The 24855-nt window shown below is 36.8% G+C and overlaps 1 protein-coding gene across 2 annotated transcripts in view; it reads right to left on the bottom strand.

Moving 5' to 3' along the window:
* Nucleotides 1-2517: 2517 nt before the first annotated feature.
* Nucleotides 2518-24855, bottom strand: part of LOC113499387 (NADPH oxidase 5) — a 39505-nt gene continuing 17167 nt past the window's right edge. The window contains exons 2-20 of one of the 2 annotated variants that reach the window (XM_026879857.1): nucleotides 12199-12293; nucleotides 11699-11810; nucleotides 11246-11343; nucleotides 10753-10873; nucleotides 10323-10473; nucleotides 9739-9949; nucleotides 8969-9198; nucleotides 8501-8689; nucleotides 8021-8214; nucleotides 7509-7645; nucleotides 6902-7086; nucleotides 6568-6691; nucleotides 6070-6227; nucleotides 5554-5677; nucleotides 4780-4994; nucleotides 4276-4406; nucleotides 3854-4063; nucleotides 3269-3472; nucleotides 2518-2958 (exon numbers count right to left, since the gene is read on the bottom strand). In XM_026879857.1, the coding sequence (XP_026735658.1) occupies nucleotides 2761-2958; nucleotides 3269-3472; nucleotides 3854-4063; nucleotides 4276-4406; nucleotides 4780-4994; nucleotides 5554-5677; nucleotides 6070-6227; nucleotides 6568-6691; nucleotides 6902-7086; nucleotides 7509-7645; nucleotides 8021-8214; nucleotides 8501-8689; nucleotides 8969-9198; nucleotides 9739-9949; nucleotides 10323-10473; nucleotides 10753-10873; nucleotides 11246-11343; nucleotides 11699-11810; nucleotides 12199-12293 (3087 nt within the window). In that variant the 3' untranslated portion in view covers nucleotides 2518-2760. Of the gene's footprint in view, nucleotides 2959-3268; nucleotides 3473-3853; nucleotides 4064-4275; nucleotides 4407-4779; nucleotides 4995-5553; nucleotides 5678-6069; nucleotides 6228-6567; nucleotides 6692-6901; nucleotides 7087-7508; nucleotides 7646-8020; nucleotides 8215-8500; nucleotides 8690-8968; nucleotides 9199-9738; nucleotides 9950-10322; nucleotides 10474-10752; nucleotides 10874-11245; nucleotides 11344-11419; nucleotides 11518-11698; nucleotides 11811-12198; nucleotides 12294-24855 lie in introns of those variants that run through there. The other variant, XM_026879858.1, reaches the window with a different exon arrangement.

The following is a 24855-nucleotide window of genomic DNA, read 5'->3' as shown; positions in this document are numbered from 1 at the left end:
GCAATCAGTGGGTTTGGTGTGGTGACCTCAACCACTCGGCTATCCGGGCAGTCAAAAACTATTACCTAAGAGATTTTGACACTCCAAATTATACAAGAATGTTTGATACCTGCTTAAGTCCGGAACTTTGTACCTACACATATGTAGCTACTTATGTTTAATCACCCAAAACACGATCTAGGATAGAACGCAAATTAGTTTCGCAGAAACCAAGTACCTAATCGACGACTTCCTGTCACGTGACAACTGATCTCTTTCGCTTCAGCAATACATCAGATTCTGACACTGTGCATACACTTACCGTGCCTATCTAGTATACGCTACAGAGCAGTCCCAAATAATTTAGGGCAAATGCTGTTTTGATCAATGTTTAAACCTTCCCTATGTGGAAAGCCGGATCAAAGTCAGGTGGAAAGCTGTAAATATAAGTAAATCTTTATTAATCCCTGACAGCCTGGAAAATAATGTTGCATTTGTTTAGCCGAGGGGCAAGACAAGAAAAAGACTCACATTTCTTTAAAATTTACACACAATTGTTGTGCAACACCTTCCCTAACTTAACATCCTCTGTATAGTGCATAACTACCATATTTAAGCAAATAAATCTTTGTCTTTTGTCTTTGAAATCCTTCCACAATTAGTATATTAAAACTTTACTTCCATTTCAGTACAAAAAATCGGTTTTTTTGCACTATTGAACATGACAAGAAATTATTTCTCTAACATCACAAGTCAGACAGTAGATATTTAGTGGTTAATTATTAACTAATTCTATGCGCGTTTTACCTAATTAGTATCTGTACAAGTTTTTAAAGCGATGTGAACAATGGGTAGGTAATATTTCTTTACTTTATTTCCGAACGTACAAGCATTTACATGTAGATCAATAATGATTTCCATACTGTGTGCCAAATAACATGTTTACTAAATTTTACGATTAATTTTTATTTTTAGTAATAAACAACTCTTATCTCATGACTTATCATCATAATATGCGACAAGCTAAATTTATATTGCACCAGAATTACAAGATAATCAATAACCTACCTACAGCACTGTAAAAATAGTTTTGCAAAAGATTGGAAAGCGCCATCTAGTTCAATTTACATGTACTGATGAAACCAGTTAACGTTTTGTAAGCTGTAAGTTTAATCTATTACGTAACAGATGTCGCTATGAGAAGTGCTTTATAAAATAAAATATTTATCAGTCCCAAAATTATGGGTCATTATTATGATGTGTTGTTTAATTTCATTACGTTACAGAACCTACGTATTTTACTGAACAATTAAAATATGAAGCAAAAAAAAATGACCTCGCTACGTCAGTGCAACCTTGGTACAAGGTCACCAAAATGCAAAAATTTTTTTCTTCACGTCTTTACCAAATCTTACAGATTCGCCTGTAAAAATACCACAGTCTTCCCAATGTTGCCAAAAGTCTCGTTTCGCGAATAACCTCGCTGAAGGTTGTGTCCTTGCGACAAGGTCGCTTGTCCTCGCTCCAAGGTTTGAACAAGGTCGACCTTCGCAGGATTGACATTGACCTTAGACTGGAAACCTTGGATCGAAGGCCGGTGACGCTTCCGCGAATATTTTTAGTACTATAGTCGTTATCATCGGCATATGTGTACGTAGTGGTGCGATTGTTAGCAAGCGACGCGTTTTACGTCACAAGCAAGAGTAAAACGCGATATGAGTGCAATTATTGTGATACATGTTTTATAGAGCAAATAATGACAAGTGACGTCTGCTGTCAGTTGACATTTGCCCGTGATTTAAGATATTATGTTCAAGGCTGCAACAAAGAAGGTACCTATGTATCTTGTTGTTGCAGTTTGGGACTTACGTAGGCATAATGATAAATTATTGTGTTTAAAAATAATGAGAAGTAGATCAGTGTTATTGTTTCTTAGTTGTTCATAAGAGTAGATAAAAAGTGGAAAAATATGGGTGTTAATTTTGTAATGAAGTAAAGAATATTTTTGTTGTAAATTTTATTTCAAATAACAATAAAAAATATGTAGAAATTCATCAAAAACAATGACTATCATTTGATCGGTAACTATACTTAAATTTTTTAATTTTAATTTTACTTTACTCAACTATCGATGTTGTTCACATTATTTATTGACTAAACTTGTTTTTAGATAATATATGTCGGTAACTTAAAGTAGGTACGAGTAGATAATTAAATTATGATAAAACTTTAGTTTATATTATCTTAAAATAATAAGACTATCATTCAAATGAATAATGAAATAAAATAATTATCTATTTACAATTAATTATGCTAACGAAAATATATCTTACAATAGTCATCACATTTTTCTTAATAAAATAATGTAAAAAAAAAACTTAACATACAAAAGGCTACGGTCAAAATGTGGTTCAATTTTAAACTATTCATACACTAAATATTGAACTCTGTTTTATTTTCTAATTGGTCACAACTTAACAGCACCAAGCACGGTTAAATATAAATTAAACTAAAAAAATAGACAGCTAAAATAACACGTTATTTACAAAAAATAATCACAATTAATTTAATATAAATTTTAACTAAGACACACAACTTTAGCGAATTTTCAAACATGTTTTCTCCAACATTCATTTATACAGATTTTAGATACCTATTAGTTGCTAACCAAAAGACAAAACATCATTACTTCAGGAGAAAACAAATAAAAAATTCTGCTAAAGGTAAAAAAACTTCATAAAAAAGGCAGTGCTATGAGCCAAGTTCAGTACTTAAACGAAGTTAGAATACCTCTTTCCTGAAAGCGAATCCGAATTGGTCGCACTTGACGCGTAGGATCTTGGCGAGTTGCGGCGGCCCGCAGTAGAACACTGTGACTTTGCCCTTGTTCTGCTCCTGCAGCTGTTTGAACACTTTATCCCAGTTCGGACGGCCTGCGTTCGTTCTGGTCTTCAAGCCTGTTATTAAGTCGCGTTTCTCCTGCAAAATAAGTGTTTACTGTAAAATTACATTTTGAGTACCGTAGTCAGTATTATACGTGTGGGTAAAAATATTTTATAGATCTAGAATCAAGAACATCGTTTGATATATGTATATGAATAAAAAACTACCATTCGACGGTTCATTGAGCCACGGAACAGTTTGAGAGGGCTTCTGTTTTTTTGGAAATATTTCATTAAAATAGCAGGTTAATTACATAGTATGGTCATATTCATATTTGTAACCTACGATCTTGTTTTTGCGATGTTCCCCAAATATTTCCCATATGTAACACATTACTTTGTCCTACCTTTTCATGCAGCAGGTCCAGCGCCAGCTGCAGCCCCACGGCCTTCATGTCGGACTTCTGCAGCGCGCTGGTGATGTACATGTGCATCTCGAGGAAGCGCTCCATGGCGCCGCCGAGCTCCGCCTGCTCGATCTCCAGCTGCGACAGTAGCGACACGAACCACTCGAACGAGCGCTGCTCGCGGTTTATCCAGAAGAAGTCCACCTGCGATTTGTAAAGATTGAATATTGTGTACTCATGGATAAAAGTGTGAGTCACAAACTGGATAACAAGTGAGATGGATAGAAAAGACAATTTGCTGCAAGTTGCTCTGTAAATCGGAAGCAGGAGAGCAAATGTTTGGTGAAACAACGCGTGTGAAATAATAATTTCATTATAGAAAAGCTTATGGTCGGTGAAAAATGTCGGTATAGACAATTGCTAGTCAGCAGGAAAAAACTGGTGTTTAAAAAATGTGCGGAATCTTGAAACAACCTTGATTAAAAAAAGTCGCCCTGCAAACAGTGAAATAGCAAGTGCTGACAATAACTTTTAGATCAAAACCCAGACTCAGATTGAACCCAGAACATGATTCTATTCAGCTACCTTCTTAAGATTCATATTCTGCGTGGGCATATCAGCAGCCCAGGAGTGTCCGCAGCTGGGGCAGTCCCTCCTGGCGCTCCAGTAGCGGTACATGACGGCCTGCAGGATGGACGCGAAGGGCGTGACGCCGATGCCGGCCGCCACCAGCGCCGCGTGCTGCGCCACGAAGATGTGGGAGGACGCCGCGCCGTACGGACCGTCCAGGTAGATCTTGGGGCAATGTGGAAGGAAACTATACAAGTGGGCTTGGGTTATATGCATTTCTTTAAAATATGTTTTAATTTAAATGTAAAATGAATAATACTAAATAACACTATTACAGAGTGCAAGGTAACCAATTTCAGTGTTAAAAACTAAATTTACTCTTAGGATGTCTACCCAGAAGTTATTCTGCTATCATTGTTTCAACATTAAGTAGTCACCTCCAAAGGTTTTCCCACAGGGTAGTTCTCAAACTCATCGGTGACCACGGAGCCATCATTTTCATCTATTTTCTCGGGCTGGGACTCCACATCTCTGTCGGGTGACAGACTCTTCGATAACCGCCGACGAGCTGAGGATATATAATGCAAGTTATAATTACTATTATTTTTATACACGACTCTCGCTGTAATCAATGTAATGTTTGTGTAGTAGGGGGCTTATAAACGTTCATTTCATTATTTGTGGATAAGTGCACAAGAACTTGACCTACTCAGATATTGAACAGCGAGTTCGCTGTGACGACCTATTATACCACTCGCCTATCCAAGTAGTCAGTCTGGCATAAATTATTGTATTACTAGAAATGAATTAAAATTGCTTGATAAAGTCGATAAGCTAAAAAAAAACGACCAAGACGTCCTGTTCACATGAGAAAAAAAATCCTTAGATATAAATAATGGATTTATTACTTCTTCCAAAGACATCTATGACAAAGGTCTTACCGAGAGTCAAGATACTATCATTACTCCGTCTCCTCTCATCGAAGCTGGGCGTCTTGAAGGCGATGATGGTGGGCTTGGTGCGCATGTACCGGAAGCTGTGCACCAGCGACTTGTTGTGCGGGATGCGGCTCGCCAGCCCGAAGCTCTTGCGGGCGCTGCGGAGCGAGTCCTCGTCCAGCTTGCTCTCCGACTCCGAGCGCATGAAGTCGCGGAGGCTGGAAGGAGATAGATATTTAGACACGAACTGTAAGGATGTCAGCAGCATTTAAAGAAAAAACAACTCCCGCTGTTTGGAATTTAGTGCTAGTGTCGCGGGGGTTACACAAACTTTCAAACTACGTGCAAAAAGTGACCCAGACTCAGAGTAAGGATTCGTGGATCACACTTATGCTTGTTCTAGGCGGGGATGAAAACCGCGACACGTATTGACAGTGGGGTTGGCGTGTTGGCCTCAAGCACTCGGCTGTCCGTGCAGTAAATATAAAATCTATGATGTAACAACGAATTTCATTGTTCATCGGTCATGATACTATTTTCTGATAATTCTTTAGCACAGGTTTTGATGAAACTCATCCTATGCCTTTTTGGATCGAGCCTTTAGTAGACTCATTCATTCGCTATAAACAATTCCTGCCTGTTTATCATGATTAATTATTGCGGTAAAGCCAAGACGAACGAGGAAGGGAAATGATGACGACAGTTTGTAGGAACAAATGGACAAAAATCTGTTTTCTTCTTCTGCTCTAAGCTATTTACGCAATAAAGTATACTTACGCCATCAATCTCTGCCGTTTCTTAACATTCTTCTGCACATCAGGCATGGAGCGGGACTTCTCCAGAGTCCTGGCGGGCGCCAGCAGCGAGGGGTGGTAGGAGACCTTTGTGGTTATTGATGGCACTGTAAAACATACAATTGAGTGGCGTCACTCTCTATATGCTGAGCTTTATCGTTTTTGTTAAAATTTAAACGTAAATTTCATTACTCTTGATTAAATATTTTCATAAATTGTTGAAAGTTTCAACAACTCTTAATATCTTTGTTAATATTAGCCAGTGAGAACTTTAAACGACTTGATAATTTTTGAAAGAATCATTTAGTTTTATTTAATATCAAGTTAGTCAGGGATCAAAATTCTTAGAGTGAGGATCAGCGGGTAGTGTTCGAAATGAGTCAGAAAATAGTAGTGAGTAGTCTGATTATTTAAACAATTATATTTCTTATATTTTTTTTAAACGAAAGTTTTTTTTTTTCTTTCACCTCGCAATGGTTAAAGTAAACACAACACTTACATTCAATAGGTTTGGGATCCAAACTCAGAGCATCGTCTCCAACAAACGCATGGTTGGTGAAACTTGTCGGGGAGAAGTCCACCGACCTCTTCTTGACGCTGTTGATCGAACTCTTCCTGCTCTTCTTGCTCTGACTAGAGATGGAACGAGCCAGTTTCCTATAAAAAAGGTCCATTGTCAGTAGGAAAGGAAGAGAAGATTGTAAATTGCAACTAAGAAGTTCAGTAAAATTTTAATGTCACTTGCAAAATTATTATTTTTCTTTGAACCTGTCGCATTCGTTTAGCTTACTCAGCCTAGACTTAAGATAGTGCAGTCCATTACTAACAGGACTTTCATAATTTACATCTTCAAAATGATTCTCGGCTTTTCACATTTAGTATAACCTTGCCTAATCAAAAGGGATAAAATAAAGTCCTGTCTTATTGAATCCTCTGTTACACTGAATAAATAAAATTTTATTATTATTATTTTTTTGAAAGACTTTTGGATACTTACTGGTGTCCGTTCTCGATAGCCGGCAGATCCTCGCCTCCCTGCAGCCGCGCCTGCTCGCGCTCGAAGTACGAGTACAGCCGGTTTGTCCACTCGCCCACACCACGTATGTGAAGCCATAGGTATCCTGTTATATCATGGAATGATTAACAGTATATCAACATTATATTATAGATACATAAGTGTCAATCAATCATTTTAGCTCATCCAGGTTCATTCTGTATAATGATCCGGTCCTAGGCCTTACGCATGCAGTCCGAGCCAGCCACATTTTTAGGTCATCGGTTAATCGCTACATTTGTAAATACATAGTGTCCTATTATGTTTCTATTTATACCTTCCAGTTCTGGCGCACTGCTGATAGTAAACGGATGCCACTCGTATGTGGCTATCGCGGGGATGTTGACGAACACGTAGTCGCCGGCGTGGAAGTCGAACAGAGGCGGCCTCTTCACCACCAGGTGCGTGACGCGGGAGGGGAGCAGGATGCCCGACGATATGTAGGTCTTGCCTCGCTCGGATCTGGTGAATAAGAAAAGGTTTAATGTCACGATGACGTAATTGTTATGACCATTTCAATCCGTGCTGGCAAGAGGTGAATTCAATGGTTGTAGAATATAATTTTAACACCAAGCTTTTAATATTTATGAAGAAAATAAAATCGGGAACAGGATCCGACGATCCTATGACTTAGGCTAGAGATCTGTCCGATGTGTATTATATCTCTAGGAGCTTGACTATATTTCATTCATGAATAAATAATAAATAAATAATTTATTTATTCTCTTCACAGAAATGACTTAGGCAAGTTTAGGGTAGAAAATCTATTCCACCTTTGTGATAGACTATTGCCTGATATAAGAGCTTTTTCCTTGAATCAATTTAAAAAATGATAAGCAACCCATGAGCACAAAGCACTTAAGATCAGTTTGTCTAGACCTTACCTCATCCACACGAGCCTCATGATCCTCTCAGACAGGTATATGGTACCGGGCACCACGAACCACTTCCAGAAGTTGGGCCCGTGGAACAGCAGCAGCAGCCAGAAGGGGACATACAGCAGGTGGCTCCAGTAGAATACCTGGGGTTTAATTTTTTTTAATACGTCTTCTTCTTCTTTTTTGGGTTAAAAGACTCGGTGTCGATGGAGTTAGTGGATTCTCTTTCATTTTACTGCCCAAAAATAGATGTTCTGATTTAACGGTGATTTTAAATTCTAGTTTATCTCATTCATGAGATCGAGAGACTTGCATGCAATTTGAATGTATGTAAAATACACGCAAAACGAAAAAATTTTTTTTTTGTTATCCCACTTCACTACTTTAATACTACTCCACTGCCTTATAAAATCACGTTAGTATATCTACTTCGATTTAAAGATAATTCAAAATTTTATCACAGACTCGACTAAATCACTAGCAGCAACAATAGATAATAAGCGCACTAAAAAACTAACCTCAAAGCTCCCCCCTCGCCTGATGAACGGCTGGCTGCAGACGAACATGACCAGCAGTATGACAGCTAGCGCCACGCCGGTGGGGTTCGCGCACCCCGCCACCAGCCCGAACATCCCCGGCTTCTGGGTCAGCAGCCACTCTGACAGCGTGAAGTTTGCTGCGTTCACCTTCGCGTCGTAAATAACTATCAAGCCTGAAATGTAAGGTAAACTTTTGTGAAATTGTCTGACAACATTATCGTTACGTCAATTTTATACTACTACTACCTATAACACTTTTAACTATAGCGAGTCTAATAATATTATGTCTTTTTTTCAGACATTCTCAGGCATTCTCAGAGGCGTTATTGATTATAATCTGACCTTAGGAAAGTTAATGAAGAAAGAGAATTTTTAAACAAGGTTAATTAAAAAAAATCCTTTCAGTAAGAATGTGAGAAATGGTGGTAGACCATCAAATTAGTATGAAAACAAACTCACTAAAGTTACACAAGTGCATGCCAGTATGCACGGCGCTGTAGATGGTGATGAGCACGCCGGTCAGCTTGTGCAGGTAGATGTGGTGGTCCAGCGGCAGGAACGAGCTGCAGCCGCGCACGCGCAGCTGCGTCAGGCAGTTGCGGAGCATGAGGACCAGCACCCACGCGCAGTTGAAGTTGAGGCACTGGCCTGGAAGATAATAGTAATACAGGATCTTATTACCCGTAGAAAATATTAATGATTTAGTATGGGTTAAGTATTTTTCCTGGTAGATATAAACATAGTGAAAATTAAGGTAAGTTTATAAAACAAAAGCTCCATCTATTATCACTAGGGAAGTTAAGAATACTAATCCATATCACTTCTAAACGTATGAACTTCTAAACGACTCAATCTAATTATTACACACATACTTAGTTAAGTAGATGAACCGATTTCCAAGAGTGCAATTAGCCCAAACATACTCACCACAAGCCCTAGCCAGTATAACAAATCCATTAGCCTCTCGGTACTCGACGCTTCTCGCCACGAACAGCACGATGTTGACCATGAAGAAGACGCCGAGGTACGTGAGGTACACGTAGTTGTTGCGGAAGTAGGGCCGCGACAGCTGGTACGGCTTCAGGCTGGAGAGGCGCTGGAGGACGGAGACTGGCTTCTTTGGTTCTTCTTTAGGAGGGACCAGCCAGCGGTCGATACTGGAACGGAGATGGTGGATTGGAAAATGAAGTAAATGGAATTAGGTATTTTATGTTTTAGGTATGGATCGTTTATTAAATATATAATGTGCAAGAAAATACTAAAAATAATCACTTTAGTGACAAGACAGACGCAACGCTTAGCATGAATCAGTGAATACAAAGTAAAGACATTAATTGTTAAATATTTCAGCGAAAGTTAATGACTTAAAGAGTCCATGGTTTGACTCGCTTCGTCAAATCCTAGTCAAATATAATTCAGTCAAAATCTGATTTCTGCTCGAACTACATCAACATATTTATTTTAAAAATATTATATTTGATTTGGAATTCAATATTTTGACCATTAAGCATCCATCTTAAACATCAACATCGTTGCATTAATGGTTATGATATCCAAACTACTTTTTTTTAAACGACTCCCGCATTAATGATTTTCATCCTTGGGTCGCGGGGGTCTCACAAACATTCAAATCCTATGCACAAAGACACATACATTTTAAATTATAGATTAACTCATTCTCCTACTTAACACCTCACCTTATAGACAGATTCTCCAGCAATCCATCATGGTTGCTGAGCTGCTTCTTCAGCGCCTCATACGTGATGGCCCCGCGGTGTTCAGTGTCTGCATCCTCAAACATGGCAGTAGTCAGCTCCAGCAGCTGGTCATCACTGAACTGCATGCCGTTCTCCTCCATGCATGCGCGCATCACGTGTTGCAGCTCACGGTGCTGGATGAGACCGTCACCTGGAGTGTTGGTGGTAGAAGAATTTAGTAAAATGGGGAACGGTAATTTGGGTTTAGAATGATGCTACATCACAGTAGAATGGTCTGGTTGGGGTTGTAAAGTACCTAATACAGAAGACAACTTAGGAAGCAATAAATTAATTCTTTGGTTTTTTTTTTGAACTCACTCAGAAACTATTCTTTTCTTATACTTCGAAAAGCTTTCGCTGAGCAGGCTTTGCTTACCATGAGATGATATGATGTGATATCATACTTCAGTTGCAATGGTTATATTTATATTTAGCCTACGAATTCTAGGGCGACCGGTCCAGAATTACTAGTTTAACAACAATTATTGTTACATACTGTTTCTAAGCTACATTATCTGCCTCACCATCCAAGTCATACACCTTGAAGAGGAACCGTATCTTGTCCTCGGGCGTCTGCCCCGCGAACCGGTGCACCGCCGCGATGAACTCCTGCAGTGAGATGGCGCCCGAGTCGTCCTCGTCGAAGATCTGGAACACTCGCTCCGTGAAGAATGGCTGGCGAGGATATTGAAGAAATTAGTCATTGTCAGTTAGGTTCTTATCGTAATTTTTTTTTAATCATATTTATTTCCTTAACACATACATTATCTAGATGAAATACAGGTAGACACTGTAATGGCTGCGATGTCAACGAAGGAAGAGCTATGATTTTAAGTTTTCGTAGTGGAGCGTGGTGTAAACAAAAGAAATAGTGAAGCTCAATTCCACACCATTTTTTTACTCTTTTGCGTAGGTCACCAGATCACAGTACACCGTCATGTTATGACTACTCACATTCTTGGACACGACGATCTTCTGGAACTGTTCTCGAGTGATCTCCTTCTCGTCTCCGACTGTCTCCCGGAACAGCTTCTCCAGTCGGTCCACGCTGTGCTTGTCGAAGCCTACCCGAGGCCTGAAGGAAGATACTCGGTTAGTTTGGATGAAATTCTGTTTTTATTTTTATGAAGTGACGACCAAAAAGGTAATATTGTTTTAGGATGGTAAAAACACCATCTTGTTTCACTGTTCTAAATCTTCTATTGATTTCAGAGAAAGGCATGAAGTCATGACAACTTTATGTACTGAATATTTACGACGTGTTTCAGGTTTTTAATATTTCCATGGTATTTACAAATTAGTAGGTCTCGGGTCTAGTCTGGATGAGGCTAGCACGAGAAAGGCGAGGCCTATGATAGTAATGATAATGGGGTACGAAAATAGTCACAAAAACATATGAAGATAAGTATTTATGATTACATACAAAGTATTTTAATAAACATGTTACCTGCTACTCGTAACTGTAGATAGGAACTCCATGATTTCGTCACCTGTCGCATACCCGTCACCATCCGTGTCCACAACTCTAAACAACTTGTTCGTCACCTAAAAATATTTATTTATTAAATAAAAGAAAAATGTCTGGCTCCTAATTAAAGATAATTAATAGTTCTCAATGTACCCTCCACTTTTTTATATAACAAAGCAAATGCTAGAAATGTTTGGCAAAAAATTGATTTATCTCTGAATACCCTCTTGACGAAGAAATTGTAAGTGAATGGTTTAGATTTAAGGATGTTAAAGAATTTAATATTTTATAAAGATAGGGACTATTCAATTTAAAATTGAAATTATGGTTTAGATGATTTAACACCGACATCTCTTAGACAATAGTAGCACTAAATAAACACGGCTAGTTTCTCAGTAAACATAGATGGCGCTGTGAAGAGCTCATACTTACAACTTTGTTTTTTAGGATTTGTTGAAACGTGTCGAGCTTTATGACTCCATTCCCACATAATACGTATGCGACGCTTTCTACTTGCTCGACGAAGTCTATTTGTTTGTCCTCCCTGAAGAGATGAAATATTTAAGCTTAAGACAGTTATTCTACTCAACACAAGATGGCGCTGCACAAAACCTTTGGAAGTTATGTCGGGAGATATTTTTATGTTTTAGATTTTTTATACTGCATCGACGTGCTGCTCAGCATATTTTTTATTTAAAGGTTATTAACAGTCAATAACCCAAGCCGTAATCCGGCTTCAAGTTCCATTTATACTCCAGCTCTCACAAAGCTTCTAAGCAAAAGGCAAAAGATGTATAGACAAATTCCTGTAACACTATACCTTTATGAGAGAATCTACCATAGGTATAATAATAATAGATATAGTTTATAGTTTATTATAGGTAGCTGATATAATGGGCTACTGTAGTAGTAGATAGATTTTATCAACTTACGTAAGCCTCTCTTTCAGGTATTCGAGCCATTCGTTTTGCACTAAATGTTCAGCTGTGTCCACGTCAAATAACCGAAAAATCCGCTCCAACAAATCCTGAAACAATTTGAAAAATATATTAACATCAACTTTTTAGCAGAAATGTTTAAGAAAATCGTCGTTAAAACTTCAATATCATTAAAATCAATTAGGAATTCCCAGACAGTGTTGTTAGATATCATGTCTGAACTGTACACGCGATAAATAAGTCTTCAACGACAGTTTCCAACGACATTAAGCATTGTATTCCTCGAGAATTCGGATGTTTAGATATAAGTAAACAGTTTGAATTGATTATTAACAAAGACTACAGGGATTACTCTAGTGGTTAGTGACCCTGACTGCTATACCAGAGGTCGTGGGTTCGATTCCCGATCAGGACAAATGTTGTGTGATGAGCATGATCATTGGTTCTGGTGTCTGGGTGTAATTTATCTATAATATGTAAACATATGTTTAGAAATATAAGTAAGTTTATCAGTTGTCTGGTTACCATAACACAAGCTCTGCTTAGATTGGGATCAGATAACCGTGTGTGAGTTGTCCCAGGATAAAAGAAAAAAATTCACTACCAAATTATGGATCAGTGTAAGGACCCCGATCAGGCGCGAATACAGTTGTCAATTAATTCAAGATTCAGGTTTCGTCGAATCAACGCGAACGGCTCAATCGAGTTTTTCGCATTAAGATGATTGCGATCGATTTGAATCGATAATATAATGTGACGTGTTTGTGTCAGACGTCAAATAACTCGATTTGGTTACGATCGAGTCGAGCGGGCATTAGTGTCGTAGAGTTTAATTTATTTTATATCGAGTGAGGTTTGGAATTATCGAGTTAATTTGATTGCTGGCTGTTTTGCCTTTTACATGTTCATAATTATGTCAATGGGTTTAAGGTTAATTTTATTTTCCGTCTTGGATTTGTGACCGATGTTAAATCTGAACCGATGTCTAGGATAAAATTATGTTTTTACGCTTGGTTGTCGTCATTAAATCAAAGGCACTTAGAAAAGTGTAAGAAAAATAGAAAAGACAGGAAATTGCGAGTCGGACATCATCTTGGAAGATTCCAACTGTCCAGATATTAGGTAAGGTTAATGAAACAGCCTGCTGAAGGACAGACAGACAGAAACAGACAGCTGAGCCTAAGTAAAATTGTTCCGTTCTTAGCCTTTTAGCACAAAAGCATAAACAGCTCTTGTTGCCTCTTTTGAATTTATTTCAGTCCTAGGTTGCCTTCTTATAATAAACTAGCTGTTGCACGCGACTTCGTCCCCGTGGGTAGAAGATATGTAATGATTTACCATTTCCCTGTTTTTTTCACATTTTCCATTGTATCTTCGCTCCTATTAGTCGCAGCCTGATGGTTTATAGCCTAAAGCCTTCTTTGATGAATGGTCTATTCAACACAAAAAGAATTTTTCAATTTGGACCAGTAGTTCCTGAGATTAGCGCGTTCAAACAAACAAACTCTTCAGCTTTATATATTAGTATAGATATAGATAGATGAACAACAGATCAATTTAAACAAAATGATGAAGAATGAAATTTAAATAATGTAATGTTAGTACAATAAATCGTTAATTACTCGTGTATACGCAACACTCGCTACGTTCTACAACCTATAAATGCCAATGTCATAGAGCGTCTAATTAGTGTTCCTATTCATTAGCAGAACGGTTCTCATCGCGTCGTGTGAGAGGAGACCGATCCCACAGCCGATACGATAGACTTTGTGGATATTACATATAGGTTTAAGTGTGCGAAAAATTCTAAATTGAAGGATCGAAAATTGGTGGACTAGAGTAGACACTTAAGTAGAAATTGTTTTGTTTATTCATTTATGTAGGGTTGGTGGCATTAGTTTACTGTTTAATGTTGCGGTTTTGTTGGAGGCTTCTTTCGGAATAGGACCAACCGTCGTATCCAGCACTTTTTTAGATTTCCTGTAAGTAGTTAATTCACATTTGTTATGTTTGATCACAATATGAAAACAAAGGATACGGAACAATACGAAAAAGGATTTCTTATTTATTATTACATATATTCACTTGATCTGAAACTGTCATAGATTTTACCTACAATCCGCCTCAAAATTAATTAATAAAAACGCAATAACATTATAGACTTAGTTTCGTCGCGTATTCCCTAAATATTTGTCACTCAACTTATTGTTTCACCAAAGAACCAAAAAAAAACTAAATACCTTTGCACTTCACAACACGTTAAATCAAGATAACTCAATACGGTCTAGGGGCGTTGCTATTCACTGCCTCTTATTGACTGTTTGACAGCAAGACAGCAAAGCGGACAGCATGTTAGCGTCCACAGTCACCACTAATTAGCGACTATTGATTTCTGATAAACTTGTCTATTCGTAATTAAGACAATAAAGAGGTACGCATGAAGAGGCTGATTTTATCTGAAAAGTAAGGATGGTCTAAATGGTCTTGTTCCAGGATAGCTTTAGTTGCAATTTTGTAACGGCAGAATTTAAAGATGAAAACGAGGTCATCGATAAGCGACGATTTCAGTTGACGTGTATAGAGTTTGTAATAGAAATAATTAGTTATAAATAAAAAAATATTTACCAAGTGCGAGACGGACTCGCGAGATTGAATAGGCTAAATAAAGACAAATATTTCGGGTGACAAATATATTTTAATTAATGACCATTGCATAACGGTCTTCCTTCATTTTTAGTATCAGTTATCACGGTTCATAAGACACAGCCTGTTGACGGACCGACAGACAGCTGATAGTAGTAACGTTCAATTTCTACCCTTTGGGTACGATGCCCTAAAACACCTTTATTTCTGCGTAATTACCAAGAACTCAATTTAGAACATTAATGGACTTTAGACTATAGGTTTAACATTATAGCTTGCACTTTTGTGCAAGGTTTTACATGATAGCTACAGTCTAATGTAATGAATTGTCATGTATTACACAGTATCACTGTCCCTGCACGACACACGGCGTGCCCTATCGTGACTGAACTGGGTGTGTACAAACAACACCTGTGTACAATAGGTACTATACATGAGTACTACTACAGATACAGGTACTAACAGATACAGATAGCTATAAATTCTATTGGACAAATATAATAACGGCTAGACCGCTTTGAATGAAACTTGGCGTGCATACCAGCTGAAATATTGCATTAGGTAGAGGCTACTTTTATCCGGCTGCGAAATTTTTTTGCAGCTTTAACCGCAACTTGAAAGGATTTGATGGAGGCCTTTGCCCAGGAGTGGGACACAGTGGGCTAGACAAAAAAAAACCGCACCCATTCGAAAGAGGTAACTATATCTTAGACATTCAATAACTATTGAATTTGTACGGTAAAGCATTGTGCATGTGTGATTGTAAACAGATATTATTGGATCATTAATTAATCTTGTCTTAACTTGGGATAACAATCTGGCTGGGGTAGCCATTTAGCCAAGTCGTGACCATTTAGCCTCGCATAGGGCGATAATGACTTGTAATTATGTGTGGCCTCACTACACAGTGGATGATCATGTATGATCAACCTGTAAATAAGCGGTAAATAAAAATAACAAGTGTTCTTGGTATTATATAGGTGTCGAAAATAATGACTGTTGTACGTATGTTGTAGAAAATCTTATTACGATATAAATTGACTGCACAGATGGCCGAGTGGTTGAGGTCACCACGAATAAACCTCTGTGCGCGTTGTGTCGTGGGTTCGATCCCAGCGTAGAACAAGCATTTGTGATTGATGATCTACGCAAGCTTGCTCTGAATCTGTGTTTCTTCGTGCGTGCGACAAATGTTCAAATTACTTAATATGGGAGTCATTTATGTAGAAACACTAGAAACAAAAAAATAACATTTGTAATCCAGATCCATCATAGTTTGGTTTCTCATTATCATCAAAGTTAAAGTCAAAGTCAAAGTCAAAGTATCTTTATTGTGTTGATTGAGTAGGTTACAGGTGTTAAATAATAATAATCCAGTACTACAATCAGCCTATTTAGGCATACAATAATTAAATCATAGTCGGGCAGGAATATAATTACAAACTTATGCTACATATATTAAAAGGTGTACATGTTTACATTTACATAAATATATTTGTTTTATTACCTACTTTATTTTCTAAAAAATCCGTTATTGTGTAAAAACATTTTTGTGACAACCATTGTTTTAATTTTAATTTAAACAGTCTAAATGGAAGTTCTCTTATAGTTTGGGGTATTTTATTATAAATTTTAATACACATAAACATGCAGTTTTTATGATATAGGGTGATTCTACAACCTGGTACAAAAATCTTGGTGGGATCTCTTTTGCTGAACACATTTTTTTCCGAGGCTTTTACAAATAGCTGTGGGTGTTTTCTTACAAATTTCCAATTTCCAGTATATAAAGTGAGAAAATTGTCAGTATTTTAGTTTTTTTAAATAGTGGTTTGCAGGAATCTAATCATCATCATAATCAATCAATTCAGCCTTTCGCGGCCCACTGCTAGACATAGACTGCCCCTGCCTTGCGCCTCGTCTAACATAATATAAAAATATAATTCCATCGTTCAATAAAAACTATGTGTGTTTATCTGCGTGTACCGCTATCAAGTCACTATTAAGTATTAATCGTTCCACATTAACGAAATAGATGTGATTACCATAATCGCTATTAACTGTGACGCTTACGAAAGCTGCCTTAGGTACGTGACCTACGGACGGTAAGAACCGCGAGCGGTTTGTAGCTTTTTTTAATGTTCGCAAGTTCAAATTTATTTAAACTTAGTAGCTATTTTTTTTTCTTAAAACTTTATTTAAGAGATTCAATAAATTCTTATTTTAAAATAGAGGTGAATATACAACATTTTTTTTTCTAATACACACTGTTACTTCAAGAGTTTTATTCATACCCAAATGCGATCTTCAGCATTGACTTAAAGATTATATTAATAGGTACATTACAAATAGCTTTTCTATTTAAAACGTTATGAAGTTATCGTGAATGTTCGATAAAGGCATTTAATTTCACACATGTTTGTCTCACAGCTCGACACTCTCGAAGTCCGTGTGTCTCATGTTTATCCACATAAGATTATAATTGCACAAGTTACGTGTGGCGTGAGAACTGAACTTGTACATCGTCTAATATACATACGTGATTAAACCTCCACTTATAGGAGTAAACAGAGATTCAAAACAGCCTGCAAGTCGTTTTATTCGTTTTTGATATTTCTTTTAAACGACTCCCGCAATAGAGGTTTAGTCCTAGTGTTGTAGAGGAAGGTGTATTCGCTTTCTAATCACATGCTTAAAGACCGCCAGAACAATACTACACGTTTTGTTTTAAGAAATAATTGGGTCGGGGATCTTAAGAGCAGCCCTCGCAAACAAACGGTGTCCTTCTGAATGTGAAGTAGGTACCTGCTAAAGCCTTTGTGACGAAATAAACTAAACCTAGACACACAGTGTGTACAAGGTCGATAAAAAATATTCGTTCGAACGTTTGCCTGTCTTCTGGGTTTTAGATCATGTGAACCAAATGAACTAGTGATAATGTCACAATTGTCTTCTTAAAAAAAAAAACATATTATAAATCCCCTATTAAAATCAAAATATAAATAAAATCAGGAAGTCCGTAAGTTACTCTTTGAAAATGGAGGATGACTTATGTAAGAGTTTACAATAGTCGACACTTACGTTGTTTTAAAAGCAACAAGTCTGCAAGTCTTTTACAAGATCTCTGTTAAGAAAATTTCCGCTTGCAAAGGAATATAGATCACTTTATTTTCGGACATTTCAAGACCTCCTGATTGCCGTGACCGACTTTAAAAGTCTAAATAATCATGACTTATTTAAAGACACTTCTAGTTACTATTACGTCATTTGTTAATTAAACATTTCTAAGGCATCGTAAATTATTTTTAAGTGATACAGTAATTAATTTGCGAGCAATACGCCGGATGTTTTGGCCTCACATCTTACGTGTTACCTCAAGTTACGTCTTACATTTGTGGGAGAGAGACAGCGCTTTACCAAGTATATAGTGCCATCTTGTTCCCACACCTTGTTTACTAGTATCAGAGTAGAAAGTGTTGTGTTTAGCGACGTCCACGTCAATTAGTATTAGTTATGGTACATTTGATTATTACTTAACGTGATTAGCATAATAAGTAGAGGCGTATCTTGTAATCGGCTTACCTAGACTGAATAAAATGTGTGCAATGGAAGAAAAACAAAATTTGAAGCTGTTTAATATTTAATAAATTAATTTAAAGAGTTTAGTTTGCTTTTTATAATATCGTTCTATGAGGAAGTCCAGTAGTTACCATAGTCCAATGGCCAGTACTTTTAGACTTATAAGCTTTCCGTACACCTTACTTAATTTAAGAAACGGACTTGATAAGTAAACCATAGTATGCGTTACAATTAGGTACTATTTGTTTTTTATTTATTTTTCAAACATTCTATTCCAAGGAATATAATCCTCGTGTCGCTTATAATTAACTTTTATTAATTAGTGCAAGAATAAGTGTGAACAACCCTGAGGGTTCCATAAAAATAAGCAAAAGAAAATTCCTGTTTCCGTTTATATCCATTGATTAAGGAAACCAAAAAATGAACCTATAAATTATAACGTAAAATGTGTATTATGAAACTTCCAACACACGTTAAAATCGTTCTGACGTCCGTGATTCGATCTATTTGATTATATAAAAAACTTTTATAAATCACTTGATCTGCCCTTCACAGCTACCATCACAGAATACATGGCTACCATGTACACATGAGGCGTGAATCTGACCCGCCGATTGCGACACGATCACACCACGATCGCGACTTAATGCGACAATCATGAGGCACAGATAATACGTACTTACTGGTGATCTTGTTTTAAACATGTGCTCGTATTGTCTTTGATGTTCCCACGGATTGGTAAGGGCCACTGAGATAAAAGAGGCTTGGGTTTAAAGTTTTTATTTCAAAGAAAGTATAGGCTATAGTTACGCAGTTCCAAATTGTCAATCCTATGAAGAGTTACACGCAAGGAACTCGATAAGTTATCCTTTTTAAAAATGAATATGTAGATTAGCATTATAAGTATACATTGCATTCTCATTTTAAAAGACAGACATTTTAAATATATATTCTATACCAAGTGTTGTGATAGAGTAGATCATTAAGGGCCGATTTTTCGATCGCCAGATAACTTTTAACTCACTAATAAATATGGCTGTTTGTCATATTTTCTATACAAGACAAGAGCTGTCAAAGCGTCAAACATGTTAATTGAATAAAAGTTATCTGGCGATTGAAAAATCGGCCCTAAATAGAATATTGATTTATTTGGAAATTAAGGCCCATTATAGTGTGCATATTCCAGTAAAGATCTTAAAACAAAAGTAAATACCAAGCTTGCTACAAAAACCATGAGTTCTATGTGTGTATCAAGTTAGCTACTAATGTCAATGCTGCAATGAATATCAGGTGGTTTCGAACGACAACCCTTCTACGAAAGTTTTTTCTGCTACGAATATCAACCTCGCAGTTTAAGTCGACCGTGCTACGAATACTATGTTGGTACGTTACAAACGTCATGCTTTTTACTACATAATATCAAAATTTTGTTACGAATGATATGAGGGCTATTAATTCGTATTGGTAGCCCTTCATGTTTGATATGAATGTCATGTTTGCTACGAATATTTAGTCTGCTACGAATGTCAAGTCTGCACAAACATCTAGACCGCTACAAATCTTAAAGGCGCAACAAATGACAACTGTGCTACGTTGAATGTTTTAGTAAAAAACTTATTCTTAGCATAGATTTCCTAAAAAATATTTTAAATTAACACCAGGTGAAACAACAGCACACAACTAGTTTATCAATACCGTAATAAATCTCGGTCTCTCGCCCACCGATCACAGACAATACATTCAATTATCCAATCAGATTACAGGTATCATTACCTCGTTGCTGTAACGCTGTACGTGACGCCTCGGGTCCTCTCTCGAGGTTACACTAAGTGTTTATTATTTTTTTAATAAATTTCTTGGTAAATATTGCTCAAAGCCCGCAAGCAAAGTGTAGTGCTGCAGTATGTTGAAATTTGGATAATCTGTTTGAAGTTATTGGAGATAAAGTATTCTGTCTGCTCTACTGTGTTTGGTTTTTTGGTCTGTCCTATAGATATTTGCCTGTCTGCATGCTTTTGATATGGTCTGTATAAATAGTAAAGTTCAGACTAATTTTATTGATCTCTTGGGGTTAAGTCTCCGACTGATGAAAATTATTAATATTTTTTCATACGGCGTGATTTTAGTTATTTCGGTTATGGTAATGCAGAGAAATTTCTTTATCACAACTTTTTTTAAGAAGTAAAAATTGCCAATACCTTCCAAAAAACAAAACTTTAAAGGAGCAAAATATTCGTACCACTTTTGAAGAACAGTCATCTACCAATCAACTTGTTAGCAAAGATACCATGTCCCCATTTTAATTATCATGTAAGCTACGTCAAGCGTGAAGGATTTATATGCGGCTTGGTCTAGTGGGGATAGGAATGTGGGGCTAGCACTTAAATCACAACCAAAACAGAAGGCGGGCGACAGCGAGCCCGGCCATACGTGTCCGAGAATGTTGCATTATAGTGCTGCGGTGGATATCATGTGGGATGAGGTGGGATAAATCGGAGACCAAATATATATGGAATTAAGTATATTAAGACTAGCTGTTGCCCGCGACTTCGTCCCCGTGGGTAGAAGATATAAGTTATGATTTATACCTGCCCTGTTTTTTTCACATTTTCCATTGTATCTTCGCTCCTATTAGTCACAGGGTGATGGTTTGTAGCCTAAAGCCTTCCTCGATGAATAGTCTATTCAACACAAAAAGAATTTTTCAATTTGGACCAGTAGTTCCTGAGATTAGTGCGTTCAAACAAACAAACAAACAAACTCTTCAGCTTTATATATTAGTATATATTAAGATATGTCATTTGTCTGAAAGCAGTCAGCTTTTAAGCCTGATTTCCCATTGGGATGCGATCTTCTTTGACAGCTGTGTCTGTTATGTATTATGTAACCAAAGCAAATGTGGGTGGAAGTAAGATTAACATTCGTTGAATGCGCTAAGACTGGAAGTGGATATCTTGAAAAATACAGATTCCTTTTTCGCCTTTTAGTGTCCAGTAAAAGTTTGAATCGTGTTTAGCAACGGCGTCAATAATAAGGGCATACACTTTATCTGAAATTGTCAGTTTCGACAAAAGCCTTGGGTCCTATACAAGCATCATAAACACAAAAAACGGCAACAAAATAAAATGCGATAAATATTAAAATCCCATAAATTCATGGTCACCGCACAATCTCACACTATAGATCATTGATCGATAGTAGATCATTAGGGCGGCGTGATCGATACCCGCGCTTGCGCACGCGCATGCATTATGCATGACTGCCATGACTTATACGACTCGTGCGCGTTAGAGCGAGACAAAAAATAATTCAATTGAGTAGTGTAGCATTGATCGACTGACGGACGACAAAAAGTGCTCCAAGAAAAACTGTAGCGATCATTAAAATAGTTCGTTAATTAAATCTTGTGGGGTGCACTGGCCGACGCAGCTATAGGAAGTATAGTTAGTCATATACCAACAGATCACTTTGAAATCATTATCTAAGTATTAGGTGTATTTGTTTTCTTGGGGACTTGGTAATGTCTAATGCCTTTGCCAGTCTCCATTTCTGTCGGCACAATTCTCAACAAGCCTATTATTCTACCGAACCGTTCGCACAAGATCCTCTTTGACTATTCCAACTGCCTCATTTAACAGATGACGACAAGCGTTTTCAGAGATTATCAATCTAGGTAAATAGTCTTATAAAGAAAGTATTTTTTTATTTAAATCTATTTCTACAGGTTTCAATAAACGGGGATAGTGGTACTCCTTTATTATTTGGAGTTTTTGTCATATGGTTAATAAGACGCGATGACCAAAGACCTTTCTGTATACCTTTATCAATACTTCTTCGAGACGCTTGGATTTCATTCGTCAAAAATCTCAAAAGTGATAACATTTGACTGAATACAACACCAAGCCTTTATTAATTTAGATATTTTGTTTTTCCTTTTTCGCATTAGAAATAGCGCTGTTTAGATTTATTATCAAGTCTTAAACTGCAAGTATATTTGGTCACACTTATCCAAATGATTCAATGGAAACTTTATTTAGAGCACCAGCAGCCTGGGGCTATGACGTAAAAAACTAATAAATAAGTCTACAAGTAATAATATTTATTGAAAATAATGTTACTTTAGGTATGTTACGTGTAACTGGGTCATTGAGACGGCATGTCATTGGTCAATGTGTGTCTCATGACGACCAATCGTAAGTGCGGCAATGTCACTCGTTAGATCACCTGTTAGCAGTCATCTAGATTTCTAGGTATTACATGTATAACCAAGTGTGTAGAGAAACGTCGGCAGATAAATAAAACTGCTTTGATTTCGAAAGATTCTGCCAAAGGAATACATATATGATAACGCTTTGAATGGATCGTAGAAGAAGCCTTAACAAAAAGTAACATTTTATTCTTGCACAAAAAAAAATTGTGAACGAAGCCTAAAAATTTTAAACTAGTCAAGTTAGTGATAATTTTCCTATGGTTTTGTTTCGGTCTGATAAACATATGTTACTAGAAATTGCAAAGAACGTTACATCACACACACCATACTTATTTCGTGTTACAGTAAACAAACTTATAAAATTTATGAGGGGAAGTTTATCTGTTTAAGGAAACGAGAGCATGTTAGCTGCCAACCAGCTCACTCCGACACACGTGTGTTGGAGCGACAGCACAGTGGTGTGTCGCTGACGTTAATTATGTGAGCGAACATGCCGCCTTACGTATGCGAGCTTGGAAGTCTATCCCATCGGGCTTATTAAAGCAGTTACAATTAAATGTTTTTAGAGCAGGTTGGGAAACTTAGAAGAATTAACAGATAGAAAGGTAAACCAAAAGTAGAACAGCTAGTTATTAATATAATAACAACAGATTCACGAGTATTTGTTGTAATTGCCCAAATAGTTTCGGATCCCAACAAAGTCCTTAATCATGAGCTGACGCAGCGGTGGGCGAGCGAGTCGAACGTTTAATTCCCTTATCTCCTATACAACGTCAATAAGTATAGAATAAACTATTAAATGATATCTTGTATATTATCGGCTTATCTAAAGAAAAATTCTAGCTCTCGGCATTAACATTTACATGGATGGTGTCCATCATCTGCCTTTTTTTCATATTCAACTTTTATAACTGCATTCTTTGGCGCACCAATGATTCAATATAGCAATGCAAATACCTCATTTAAGCCTTACGTGTAACAACTTTGCCTTAAATAGCGTTGCTAGTCTTCGGAATCAAACATTAAAACCCACGTCTGGTGTCGTAAGAATACATAAAAAGCTTGAAATAGTTGTTCCTGTGAAAAACGCAATCACGTTCAGCTGTCAGGAATGGGTGCTGATGTGTGGAAACCAATTTCTAGGCAATTAGGACGGTTAAGGAGCGAGATGCGACAGGCCGATGAAAATGTTGTGTGTTCGTAATTATACTACATTATTCAGTGGTAAAACTCAGAAGAAGTAGCGAATCTGGTTTAACATAAAAAGATTTAACACAGGCTTTCCATAAGGTGAACTGTTTATTTTAAATGAAATATCTTGCAAATAATATGTTCTTTGACTTTAAAAATCCATAATATATTTATTGTTTATCATTTCTGCATAGTGATATTGTAGTTTACTTAAGCTCTTAACATTTTCATTTAAATTTATGAAGTCATATGAAAGTTGCCCCAGGGCAGCACTCTAGAGCCTTTGCATTGAATGTGCAATTAGTGATTGATTTCATTGGCTACTGAGATAAAGCCTTACGAATGTAGAAATTCTACATTTCACCTGTATTATACAGAAAACCGCAGACAATACAATTTTATTATTTTATATTTGATACTGAACCGTATTCTTAACCTCATAAATACCATACTGGAACGGTGAACGGAATTTCATCGATAAATCGGTAAAGCTTTCGTAATTACATTGTTAGCTACAGAGTACATTATGTGTTTTACATAAAATTAGCTTTCAAAATTTATATTATTGGATATACATTGACTTTTGTTTATTTTGCAAAGATACAGTTTATTTTTTCTTAGATCAAATTTGAGGTTCGGACTTTTTTTATCCCGATTATATTTAAATCGATAAATTCTGTCAACTATTCAGAATAACATTTCATTTCAATCGAAATACATTTCATTTCATTCCTAACATTTACTTAATCTAGACATAAATATTCCATATACATATTTCTCAGCATAATAGTTACATTAATGTATATAATTTCAATCGCAACCGTACTATCTACTTTAACACATTCTAATTAATATTGACAGAGTAACAACCGGTCCTCGATGTGTTTATGAGCTTGCAGCAATTTCTAATCGATAATTTAATCGATTAACTATTTTTACAACTGTAATAAAATGTGCCACGTCCTGTCTTACACGTCCTATGTTCAGAAATGTTGTACCATCATTATTTTTTCCATTTGATGTACACT

The sequence above is a fragment of the Trichoplusia ni genome, chromosome 12 (assembly GCF_003590095.1).
Source record: "Trichoplusia ni isolate ovarian cell line Hi5 chromosome 12, tn1, whole genome shotgun sequence".
Classification (NCBI taxonomy): Eukaryota; Metazoa; Arthropoda; class Insecta; order Lepidoptera; family Noctuidae; genus Trichoplusia; species Trichoplusia ni.
The sequence above is the reverse complement of the archived record's forward strand: the minus strand, read 5'-3'. Positions and strand labels throughout refer to the sequence as shown.